At 37.9% G+C, this 13,420-nt stretch overlaps 1 protein-coding gene across 1 annotated transcript in view; it reads right to left on the bottom strand.

Annotated features, from left to right (window-relative positions):
• Positions 1-7,672: 7,672 nt before the first annotated feature.
• The window catches only part of CRLF3 (cytokine receptor like factor 3), a 49,334-nt gene continuing 43,586 nt past the window's right edge, over positions 7,673-13,420 (bottom strand). The window contains exons 7-8 of the mRNA XM_080678690.1: positions 10,151-10,263; positions 7,673-9,314 (exon numbers count right to left, since the gene is read on the bottom strand). Of these exons, the coding sequence (XP_080534816.1) occupies positions 9,058-9,314; positions 10,151-10,263 (370 nt within the window). The 3' untranslated portion in view covers positions 7,673-9,057. The remainder of the gene's footprint in view (positions 9,315-10,150; positions 10,264-13,420) is intronic.

Raw genomic sequence — 13,420 nt, 5'->3', positions numbered from 1 at the left:
TTTATGGTAATCCAAAATATATTTTTAAACTTATAGTTCAAAGTAATGTCAATATTAACACTTACCCATCTTGGTTGTGGATTTTTTTTTAAATATATTTATATTGATTTCAGAGAGGAAGGAAGAGGGGGAGAGAGAGAAACATCAATGATGAGAGAATCATTGATCGGCTGTCTCTTGCACACTCCACTGGATTGCAGGATGGAGATCAAGCCTGCAATCCAGGCATGTGTCCTGACCGGGAATACAACTGTGACCTCCTGGTTCATAGGTCAACGCTCAACCACTGAGCCATGCCAGCCAGGCTATTTCCTTTTTAATGAAAAAGAATTTATCTTGGCTCTCAAAAAGTTCAGACTAGAGCAGGATACAAATGATAGTTATAAAATGATATTGTATAATAAAATTATATACTACATTCCATGAGGGTCAGTAGTTGTAGAAAACTTGAAAAGAGGGAGAAATTTACAGAAGAGTTGACAATTCAGCTGTTCTTTATTTACTAGTAGTAACATTTTACCTGTACATATTTCTGTGTATCCTTTGAACTGAGTGCCCCTGTATTTTCCCAAAGCTCATTATGTGTGTTTAAGCACTTGGTTCCTTTTCATTAGACCATTAACTTTCACTGACTGTAGTACTGTCTAATGGTCTTAGTTGGTGCTCAGCTATTTGGTGATGTGATGAGGGCTTTACATGCCATGTTAAAGGTTTGGGTTTCAAGCAGCAGTAAGTATTTAGAGATTTATTGCACAGATACAACAAGCCAACTTATATTTTAGGTGAGCCACAGCTGTAACAATTTGGGAGGGGAGAACCTACATAGGAAGAAGTAGAATGCTATTGTTTTTTTATATATTTTTTTTTATTGATTTCAGAGGATGGGAGAGAAACCAATGATGAGAGAATCACTGGTCGGCTGCCTCCTGCATGCCCCCCTACTGGGGATTGAGCCCACAACCCGGGCATGTGTCCACAACCAGAATCAAACCCAGGACCCCTCAGTCCACATGCCAATGCTCTTATCACTGAGCCAAACCAGCCAGGTCTAGAATGCTATTGTAATAGTCCAGGTAACACTGCCTGTTGTGAATTAAGTGCCCAAAAAGTAATTGTTGAATGGTACTGCAGTATAGAGGAATGAGAGGAGAGTTTCCAAAAAAGAGGCAGTCGCACAACAGTAAATAAAATGGCAACTTCAAGGGAGTTAAGTGATAGCAAACAGGTTTAGTGAGTGTATTAAATATCTCCAACTCCTACTTTTCGAATCACAGAGTATATGAAAAATGGGGCCATAGCAAGAGGGAAACAGGCAAAGGAAGAATTTGGGGGAGAGTAAATGGGAAGTTTGGGTATAACTAGACAGGAAGAGACAAAGACCAAAGATAAAAGTTACTAGAAAAGCCAGTCAGCAAACTGCGGCTCGCGAGCCGCGGTTTGCCGCTCTGTTGACTAATGAGTTTGCCAACCACTGGGATAGGGGCTTAATCACAAGGAACAACAACAGCCTGTAATTACTGGAATCGAGAGTCTAGGTCAGTGGTCAGCAAACTCATTAGTCAACAGAGTGGCAAACGGTGGTTCGCGAGCCACATGGCTCGCAAGCCACAGTTTGCCGACCACTGCCCTAGCCGGTTTGGCTCGGTGCATAGAGCGTTGGCCTGTGGACTAAAGGGTCCCAGGTTCGATTCCGGTCAAGGGCACATGCCCTGGGTTGCAGGCTCGATCCACAGTGGGGGGTGTGCAGGAGGCAGCCAGTCAATGATTCTCTCTCATTGATGTTTCTCTCTCTACCTCTTCCTTCCTCTCTGAAATAAAAATATTTTTTAAAAAGTTACTAGAGCCGAAACCGGTTTGGCTCAATGGATAGAGCGTCGGCCTGCGGACTGAAAGGTCCCGGGTTCGATTCCGGTCAAGGGCATGTACCTTGGTTGCGGGCACATCCCCGGTGGGAGGTGTGCAGGAGGCAGCTGATCGACGTTTCTCTCTCATCGATGTTTCTAGCTCTCTATCTCTCTCCCTTCCTCTCTGTGAAACATCAATAAAATATATTTAAAAAAAAAAAAAAAGTTACTAGAAAAAAGGAGTAAGATCAAGAACACAGATGGATTCAGCTTGCTAAAGATAAAAGTTTGCTAATGTGGAAATAAACACTGAAAACATTTCTGGTGGTAATTGAAAAATAAAACATAAAAACCAATATTAGTACAAATGAGATATGGAACAAAAGCAATATTCTATTTTTAAAATATTTTAACTATGGTGAATTTTAAAGACATTTTTGGAAAATAAATCGGTACAACCTCTAGAGAGAGCATTCTGGTACTTTTATTAAAATCACAATAGGCTGGCCAGAGTGACTCGGTTGAGCGTGCTGTGCACCGAAAGTTGCTGGTTCAATTCCTGGTCTAGGTACATACCTGAGCCGCAGGTTTGGGATCAGGGCACTATGGAAGGCAACTGATCAATGTTTCATGGTAAGGATTTAAGAATTTTAAATCACAATGCATTTAATCTTTGCCCTAATAACTATCTAGGAGTTTATTCTACCCGCCAAGTAAGGAAACTGGACTTTTCACCCCACCAGACAATGATAAAGACCCCTACCCCTATGGTGACAGGAGCCTGGACTTCCATCTCCACTAGCAGTAATGAAGCACCTCTCCTCCTCTGATAGGGAGGTTCAGAAAAAGCCTGGTGGAGAGTCAGGACTTTGACCATGGCCTAGAATGATGGGGTAGTAATGAGGCAGTGCCCCTCCCCTCAATCTGCTCAAGTGATGTCAAAAAGCCAGCTGACAGGTTTAAATAATATCCAGTCTCATAACAAAAATGTCCACATTTTGGTACAAAATTGCTTGTCACAGCAAGAACAAGAAAGATCTCACACTGCATGAAGACAGTAGATGTCAACACTAGGCTGACAAATATTAGAATTACCTGAGAAAGATTTTATTTTATTTTATTATTTTTTTTTAAATATATTTTGATTTTTTACAGAGAGGAAGGGAGAGGCATAGAGAGTTAGAAACATCGATGAGAGAGAAACATCGATCAGCTGCCTCCTGCACACCCCCCACTGGGGATGTGCCCGCAACCAAGGTACATGCCCTTGACCAGAATCGAACCCGGGACCTTTCAGTCCACAGGCCAACGCTCTATCCCCTGAGCCAAACCAGTCAGGGCCTGAGAAAGATTTTAAAGCAACCGTATTAGTCTTCCCCAGAAAAAAAAAAAAATACAAGATTATGGAGAAATCCCACAATCTGCCTGCAAGGTGGGAACCCAGGAAAGCCAGTGATGTCATTCGATGGCCTAAAAGCCAGTGGTGTAGATGCCAGTCCAGATCTGAAGGCCCTAAAACCAGGAGTGCCGAAGGCAGGAGATTCACATCCCACCTCAACAGTCAGGCAGAGTGAATTCAACCTTCCTCTGCTTTTTTGTTCTATTCAGGCCCTCAACAGATTGGATGATGCTCACCCACTACTTCCTTCAATCTATCAATTCAAATGTTAAGCTTTTCCAGATATATCATCAGATGCACACCCAGAAATAATGTTTAGTTACCTGTCTGGACATCCCTTAGCCCAGTCAAGTAGACATATGACTAACCATCACAACCACCGTGATAAAGATAAATATGTTTCGATGAATACACTGAAAAATAAAAAAATAGCCTCAAGCAAAGAATATAGAACATCTTAGCAAAGAAATAGAAGACACAAAGAAGAGCCACATGGACATTTTAGAACTGAAAAAATAACAAGAATAAATAACAAAAAGCTCATAGATGGGTCAAACAGTAGAATGGCAGGAGGTGACAGGAAAGAATCAGTAAACTGTAAGATAGACCAACAGAAATAACCTGATCTGAACAGACTTAAAAATAAATAAACAGAACCTCAGAAACCAGTGGGACGAAAAAAGGGTAGAACTTGAAATAAAGTACTTGAAATAATGGCTGCCCTCTTTGCAAATTTGGCCATAAACATAAAACTAAAAATTCAAGAAGGAAAACAAGGAATCTATGCAAAGATCTAACATCATTGAATTTATAAAAACTAAAGACAAAAAAAACAGTGAAAGCAACCAGAGAAAAATGACACTTTACCTATAAGGAAAAACAATTAGAATAGCAGATTTAAAAAAATCAGAAACCAGGAGAAGTAGCATAATATCTTTCAACTACTGAAAGAAGAATTGTTAACCCAGAATTCTATACTCAGTGAAAATACCCTTTAGGAATGAAGAAGAAATCAAGACATTCTCAGATGAAAGAAAACTAAGAATTTTACCCCAGCAAACTTAACCTTAAAAGAATGGCTAAACAAAGTTCTCTAGACAGAAAAGAAATGATACAAGAAGGAATATTGGAACATCATGAACAAAGAAATAACATGGTAAAGAATATAGGTAAATACAATAGGTTTCTCATCAGTTTTCTAAAATATTTTATGGTTAAAGCAAAATATCTTGAAAAAATATTTAAGCAAGAAAATTATGGGGGAAGAATAAAGAAAGGTAAGGATTCTATGTTTTACTTGAACTGGTAAAATAATGACATCAACACACTGAAAAGATATAGATATATAATGGATAAATTATATACAACATATGTATGTAATACATAATACAGATATACTAACATATATATACATGTATATACATATATAGATATTATGTATAAATGCCTACAACTACTAAAGAAACTATATAAAGGGAGACTCTCAAAAACATTATAGATAAAATGAAATTCTAAAATATGTTCATGTAACCTTACAAGAATGAATAAAAAGGAAAGCAGAGAAATTAAGACCAGAAAGAACAGGAAACAGAGAAAAATGACAGACTTAAGTCCTAACATATCAGTAACAAAATTATATGTAAATGGTCTAAACCAGTGGTCGGCAAACTCATTAGTCAACAGAGCCAAATATCAACAGTACAACGATTGAAATTTCTTTTGAGAGCCAAATTTTTTAAACTTAAACTTCTTCTAACGCCACTTCTTCAAAATAGACTCGCCCAGGCCGTGGTATTTTGTGGAAGAGCCACACTCAAGGGGCCAAAGAGCCACATGTGGCTTGCAAGCCGCAGTTTGCAGACCACGGGTCTAAACACACCAAATAAAACAGAGATTGACAGAGTAAACAAAAAAACAAAACCATGACCCAACTATATGATATCTATAAGAAACTATATAGACAAGTTGAAAGTAAAAGGATAGAAAATAGGTATCATGCAAACAATCAGCGGCAAGCAAGAGAGGCTATATTAATATTAAGTAAACCAAGAAGCCAAGGAACTTACCAGAGACATAGAGGGACATTTTGATAAAATGGTCAATCCACCAAGAACATACAGATATCCTAGGTATGTATTCAGAAAACAAAAGAGCTGGAAAAACAGTCAAAAACTGACAGAACGAAAGAAAAAAGAGACAAATTCACAATTATAATTGGAGACTTCTACATGCCCCTCTCAAAAATTGACAGAGCAGCCAAAACCGGTTTGGCTCAGTGGATAGAGCGTCGGCCTGCGGACTGAAGGGTCCCAGGTTCGATTCCGGTCAAGGGCACGTAACTTGGTTGCGGGCACATCCCCAGTAGGAGGTGTGCAAGAGGCAGCTGATCGATGTTTCTCTCTCATCGATGTTTCTAACTCTCTATCCTTCTCCCTTCCTCTCTGTAAAAAATCAATAAAATATATTTTAAAAAAAAAATTGACAGAGCAACTAGACAGAAAATTAGAAAGGTGTAAAACTCTACAACATCAGCCAACAGGATTCTGATCTACATTTACAAAACATTCCACCCATTCATTAACAGCAGACTACAGTCTTTTCAAGTACCCAAAGAACATATACCAAGATTGACCATATCCTGGAGCATGACATAAATCTCACAAACTTAAAATAATTGAAATCATACAGAGTATGTTGTCCAATCAAAATATAATTAAACTAGAAAGATAACATGAAAACCCCCAAACACACTCAGAAACTAAAAAGATTTTTCTAGGAAATCCTTGGATCAAAGACAAAATCTCAAGAGGGAAGGAGGGCTGAGGTTATCAATTTGGCAGGATACAAGATAAACATATAAAGATCAATTCTATATATTCGGAATAAGCATGTGGAAACCAAAATAAAAAATACAATGCCATTTATAGTCACTAAAAAAAAAAACTTAGGTGTCAATGTAACAATAGATGTACAGAACTTGTATGTTGGGAACTATAAAATGCTGATTTAAAGAAATCAAAGATCTATATAGAAGAACATCCTATGTTCATGAATTGGAAAATTCAACATAGTAAAGATGTCAAGAAGAAGAAAAAGGTAAAGATAAAAATTATGAACAACAAAATGACATCAAATACATACCTACCAACAAGTGAATCTAAAAATCAAGTGAATAAAAAATCTGAAGAACAGAATGGACTGTTGAATATAATAGAATCAGGGACATAGAAAGGGAGTGGACTGACAATTCTCAGGGGGAAGGGAGTGTGAGGGGTGTGGGAAGAGATTGGACAAAAATCTTACACCTATGGATGAAGACAGTGGCGGGGGGTAAGGGCATGGGGTGGGTGGGGAATCAGGTGGAGGGGAGCTATGGGGGGGTGAAAAAGAGGAACACCTGTAATAATCTGAATAATAAAGATTTATTTAAAAAAAAAAAAAGATGTCAACTCTTCCCAAATGGATACACAGGTTTAACAAAATTCTCTATCAAAATTCCAGCAAGATTTTTTTTTTTTGCAGGTAAAGATTACTCTAAAAGCTGCATGGGAAGACAACAGGACTGGAATAGCTAAAACAATTTGGAAAAAGATGAATTAGAAAGGAATCAGTCTACTACCTGATTTTAAAACTTTATATAGCTCAGTAATCATACTGTGTGGTATTGGCAGAGGGATAGACCCATAGATCGATAGAACAGGACAGAGGACCCAGGAAAACTTTTGTTGACAAAGGTGCAAAAGCCATTCAATGGAGGAAAGATAGCCTTTGCAACAAATGGTGTTGGGGCAATTAGACATCTACATGAACTGATATGTTCCCAAATGGACTTTAACCCAAGTCTCACACCTTATACAAAAATTAAGTTAAAATGGACCACAGACTTACATGTAAAAGGTTAAACTATAATACTTTTAGGAAAAAACAGGAGAAAATCTTCGGGATCTAGAGCTAGACAGAGTTCTTAGACCTGACACCAAAAGCCTGATCCCAATATTTAAATTAGTTACAGATTTCAAAATATTAAAATCCACACCTGGCCCTAACCGGTTTGGCTCAGTGGATAGAGCGTCGGCCTGCGGACTGAAAGGTCCCAGGTTCGATTCCGGTCAAGGGCATGTACCTTGGTTGCAGGCACATCCCCAGTACGGAGTGTGCCAGAGGCAGCTGATCGATGTTTCTCTCTCATCGATGTTTCTAACTCTGTATCCCTCTCCCTCCCTCTCTGTAAAAAATCAATAAAATATATTTTTAAAAAATCCACACCTGTCTAAAATTAAGTTAGTTTAAGTCACTTCTATAAATAGGTAGATTCCAGAAGTATAAATTTAAGACGCCATTCTCCAGTGGAGGATAAGAAATAAAGATGTTCAATAAATATTTGCTGAATGAGTCAATAAGATGACATTCTGGAGAAAATAATCATCTATATTCATTCAATCACATTTATTATGCATGTGTTATGTATCAGGCACTATGCTCAGTATCAGAGAATATAATATAAGTAAACTTATATACAGAATATAAGTATAAGTAACTTTTCACAAGAAACTCTTTACTCCCCTTCTTAAAAGTAAAGATTAAAATTGGATTCAAGTATCATGCAAGAAAAAAAAATACACTCATTTAACTTTCAGGTTTTATTTTTTTAGACAGCTGGACGAGGCATCTACATTCTAACACATCTTTAGTGAAAGATGACTTATTTATATATAAGGCAAGGGAAAAAAGGTCATGATTGTCTAACAGGGAATGTGAATCCCCAAATAAATTATCTTACAAAAATATCAAACTTGCTTTTCTACTTTTCTACCGTTAAAAATGAAAAAAAATTCACATTAAAAAATTCTGTAGGCTGGTACATAGCAAGTTAAGATAATCATTTTACATACTAAGTAAGTCCTTCAAATAAATATTTTACACAAATTTAAGTTGTCAAAAATAGGTCAAGTATTTACCCTATATTTGGTCCACTAAACGACCATTTATAAGCTGACATTAAACTGGGCTGCAGCTCATACCTTTAAAATGTTAATATGCATATCACTGTGGCTGGATATGCACATGTACATGTTCCATACATGTGATGTGGCTAACACTGCTGTGCATACTACTTCCACAAGTAGTTTTACCCTGTAAAAGTCCTCTAGCCTATCATGAATCAAACTATAAGAAAAGAACAAAAGAAAATACATTGCCTATTATAGACATTTGCTAAGTAATTACAAAAACTGCAAAAATTATCGTGTTTTGGGGACTTTAAGAATACTGAATATGTGATAAAATTCAATACTGCTTACAAATCCTGAATATGAAGAGCATATTCAACACTTAAGTGGAGAACACACAAGTGAATGTATATTACAGACTCAGGCTTCTATCTGGCCTAGTCCTGTTGTTTTATACAAGAGTCTTACATGGCCCTGGATTCTTAAAAGATGGAGATTTATTAAAATAATGATACATTAGATTTTTCTGTTCTAATAGCCAGCTATTAAAAGTACAGTGGGAAGGTATAGGGCTTTCTGTATCTCCTCATATTTTAAAAACTAATTTGTTTTATTCATTATATTGTGATGTGACATTTTAATTAACACTATGCTAAAAATAAAAATGACTGCATTATGCTTTTGTCCATAATATTGAAACTTCTTATTGCTAAAATATTCCAAAATAAATCCAGTAAACAATTTCCATTTCCAATGGCTTAACTGAGAGATGAATCTAACATGTTTTTTTAAATAAATTAAAACTAAATTGGGCTGAGGACAGCTACATTAAAACCCTGCAAACCAAAGCCAATCATCCAAAAGTCTAGAACACCAACACTTTCCATCCAGGATAGAAAAATGAGCATCCAAAGTAAAGAGAACCACAAGACTGATCAAGTACCCAGTCAAAAACCACTTCTCTGTTATTTGAGCTAATAGTTACTCGAAGCTTGAAGTTTCCGCCTTCGTTATTATTGGTGGATCCTAGAGTCACAGCTTCAATGTCAAATGTGACAGTGGACCCAGAAGTAACGGCGGGCAACTGATTAGTCATTTCTTTTCCATTTACAAAAACTGCACCTAAAATGTTAAGGTAAAAAGTCATTTACCTGTGAACAATAACTGAGAATTGAAATAGAGTCTAGATTATTCAGAACACAGCTAATTCCCTAATTCAAATAAAGAAAACATTTTGGAATGCCAACTGGTCAAAGATAATGCATTTAATTAACCCCCATCCTCATGGCAGAAAGGAAAGTTAAAGCTTTAATTACATTTTAGAATTCTGGTTTAGGTAGAGTTCTCTTTTAGAACAGAGACTATGAATTTCCCATATGGATGGTATCAAAAGAAGCTTGACTCCATTATACAATTACATCCTGTGGAATAGCAAGATCGTTTCACATGGAATGAACAGGAATCTCGTTCTACCTGCTGCTTGACCGACACCACAAGATATGAACATATCTTGATAGTGACTTTTGAAAGTGTGATTACTGTGAAGTAAGGGACCAAACAACATTAGAGATATGTAACAAATTAAACCCTCTCCCTAGTTCCCTAATCTAGGTTTAATTTAGATGACTCATGCAAGCAGGATGCAGAGGCAGACTCCCTGGAGCAAGTCCCAGCCCACCCAACTCCAGTCACTTAACCTCTCTGTGGCTCAGCCTTCATCATCTATAAAATGGATATAATATTACTCCCCACTTCAAAAAGTTGTTAAAAAGATTAAATAATTTATATTTATAAAGGGTACAGAACAATGCCTGGTACACAGTAGCCATTTGGATATGTCATTAAGACCTATATCTTCTCACCTCCTGCTATAAATGTGTGCTATTGGGACAGATTCATATCTTACTATAGTAATTAATATATATGTATCAAAGGACTGACAGTGACTTAGCTCTTACCGTTTGTACTAATGCACACTGCTTGGTCCCGCTGCAGAGAGTCATATCCATTCTGCCTTTCTGCACACACTCCTATACTGTCTCTTCTATCTGGTTGGCCCACAGTTTCAACTCTGTAATTGAGGAAGAAAGAACATTCAATCTTTTTTTTCAAACATGATCTGTAACAGTTATTAAGCTTTAAAAGAATAATCTCATCACAACTGCTCTTAATAGCTAATAAGAATCTAGAACTTCCTAAATTTCAGGCACTGTTCTAAAAATTTATCTATAAATCACTTTATTCAATTCACAGAACAACCCATGAGGTAGGTAGTATTATCTATAATAATAAGAGTAATATGCTAATTAGACTGGATGAAGCCAGGGCTGTGAGGGAAGCCCTGGTCCTGGGTGCCTGTGGGTGGCCGGAAGGAAGCCAGCCCGGGTTCTGGGTGCCAGAGGGAAGCCAGTGCTGACAGCCGGGGGAAGGAAGGCCTACCCTTGCATGAATTTCGTGCATCGGGCCTCTAGTTATTATCATATCCATTTTATATGAGGAAACTGAGGCACAAAAGAAAAAACAAGGCTGACTAGGACTGACCCCCATCACCTGGCTCAGTGGTGGAACTAGGACTTGATCGCAGGCATTGTGACTGTAGAGTCTGTGTTAACTATTTACAGCTATAACAGCACATTTCTATTTTATGTTCTGGTGCTGGACACATAGAAAACTTGTTATACTTGCCATTATAATAAGTGTGACTATTACTATCATCAATATGAGAGTCTAGCAATGATTTGATTACTGTTTATCAAGTATTTAAAGCCTTTAAAATAGATATTACAGTCTTTTAACAAAGATAATATGGCCTGGCTGGTGTGGCTCAGTAGTTGAGCGTCGACCTATGAACCAAGAGGTTGTGGTTTGATGCCGGTCAGGGTACATGCCCGGGTTGGGAGCTCAATCGCCAGTCGAGGGCGTGCAGGAGGCAGCCGATCAATGATTCTCTCTTATCATTGATATTTCTATCTCTCTCTCTTCCTCTGTGAAATCAATGAAAACATTTTAAAAATAAATAAATAAAAAATAAAAAAGGATAATATGAATACAAACCTATTTTGCTGGGAGAACTTCCTATGTAGAAGGTTTAAGCATTTCCTTTTGTGTTTTAGTCTCAAATAATGCATCATCATGTACTCTAGAAATTAAGAAACCTAAATATAAAGGTCAACCTATATTGCTATTACCAGACTCATTTTCCCCACCATTCCAAAACGCCAGACTTTGCAAGGATAGAAAAATAAAAATAAAAATGAATAAGGAACAGAATGTAGCTTTACCAAGGGAAGACTGTGATTATTTATACTCAGTGTGGCTTCAAAGTCTTTTGTTGTAAAGTGGGAAACATACAGGGTCAAAGTAAATATGTGAGCGAGTTTCTGAAGTCATTGCACTTCTAAACCAGCTGTCTAAAGACGTATGGGGAGGAGGGAGTGACATCAGTGCTATGGCAGAATGAAGTGCCAGTCCTCATTCTACCACAGAAACTCTGCTTTAACAAGGACATGCAGAAAATAGCTTTATGAGGTTTCCAGAATCTAGTTAAGAAGCTGTAATACTATAAGGGAGCACAAAGCTGAAAACAGCTGCACTGAAACGGAGAGGAAGAACAAGTTCACTTTCCCCGTGCCAGCCCCTCCTAAGCCACCACAGCTCAGTGCCAGGCAAGAACACCTAGCCTCTGACTTTTCCTTCAGGAGGGAGAGAGAGCACAGTGCATCCAGCGCTCCAACTCCATGGAGAGTTGCCCCAAGACTTGGCTTCTGTCATGCCTCACTTGCAGCACTGTAGGAACTGGCATAGTATGAATGTCCGAATGCTGCTGAGACCAAAGATAAAGAAGAGTGGCATCCTATAGCCCACGCGACTTGGCATGATTGGGAGAAGGCACATACATAACTCAAGGCTTCTCTCCTTTGGGAGAGAGGGAGAAGAGTAGAAAGTGATTCTGGTACACCAGAAGCTTTTCATGGGACCACACAAAGGAATGGTATCTGTCTCACCTGACGTGGGGCGCTGATGAGCCCACATACTCTGGATGGCTGGTGGCATCTGAGTACAAGAGGGCACAGCAGCCTTGCTGCTGTAGCACCAGAGAACTCGCAGTGCCACAAACAGGCACCAGAGGGAGCCAGCAAGGCCCTCTGAGAAATTGCACACACCAGCCCAGGGAAATCACACACACAAGTCCCCTCTAAAAGATGTCAGAGGCCCCCCTAGAATCTCTAGGTAGGCTCATTTGTGAGAGTCCTTTCCTGTACAAAACCAGGCCATAAAGATTGGGAAAGGGAGGTGTTTTCATGTGTATAGATTCCAACACAAAATTATAAAACATATGAAGAAAAAGGGAAATATGGCCCAAACAAAAAAATAAAATAGATCTCTAGAAAATTATCCTAATGAAACGGAGATATATGAATTATCTGACAGTTAAAAATAACCATCATAAAGATGCTCCACATGCTCTAGAAACTAAGTCAAAAACAACAAAGAGACAAAAACATATTTTAAAAACTAAGTAATTTTGTAGCTGAAGAATATGATAAATTGAAAATTTCACAAGAGGAATTCAATATCATGTTTAATTAGGCAGAGGAAAGAAATATCAAACTTGAAGACAGGTTATTTGAAATTATCCATCAAAGGAACAAAGAAAAAGAGTAAAAAAAGTCTAAGAGACTTCTGGGAGAAGAGAGAAAGGGACAGAATATTTATTTTAAAAAATAATGGCTAAAAAAGCACACACACACACACAAAGAAATAATGGCTGGCTTGACTAGTGTGGCTCAGTGGTTGAGCCAGGAGGTCACAGTTAAGGCACATGCCTGGGTTGCAGGCTTGATCCCCATTGTGGGGCATGCAGGAGTCAGCCGATCAATGATTCCCTCTCATCACTGATGTTTCCATCTCTCTCCCTCTCCCTTCCTCTCTGAAATCAATAAAAAAATATTTTTAAAAAAGAAAAAAATAATGGTAGAAATTTTCCCAAATCTGGGGAAGGAAATAGATATCCAGATTCAATAAATCAAACAGACTCCAACTAGGATGAACCCAAGAAATCATGCTGAAACACATTAACATCAATTCGCCACAGTCAAAAATTGAGAATTTTGAAAGCAGGAAGAGAAAAGTGACTTCACATGTACAAAGGAACTCACATAAGACTATTCTTGGATTTCTAAACAAACCTCACAGGCCAGAAAGGAGTAGAATGGTATAATCAAAGT

This window comes from Plecotus auritus, assembly GCF_963455305.1.
Source record: "Plecotus auritus genome assembly, chromosome: 7".
Taxonomy (NCBI): Eukaryota; Metazoa; Chordata; class Mammalia; order Chiroptera; family Vespertilionidae; genus Plecotus; species Plecotus auritus.
Note: the sequence above shows the minus strand (reverse complement) of the source record. Positions and strands in the feature narration are given on the sequence as shown.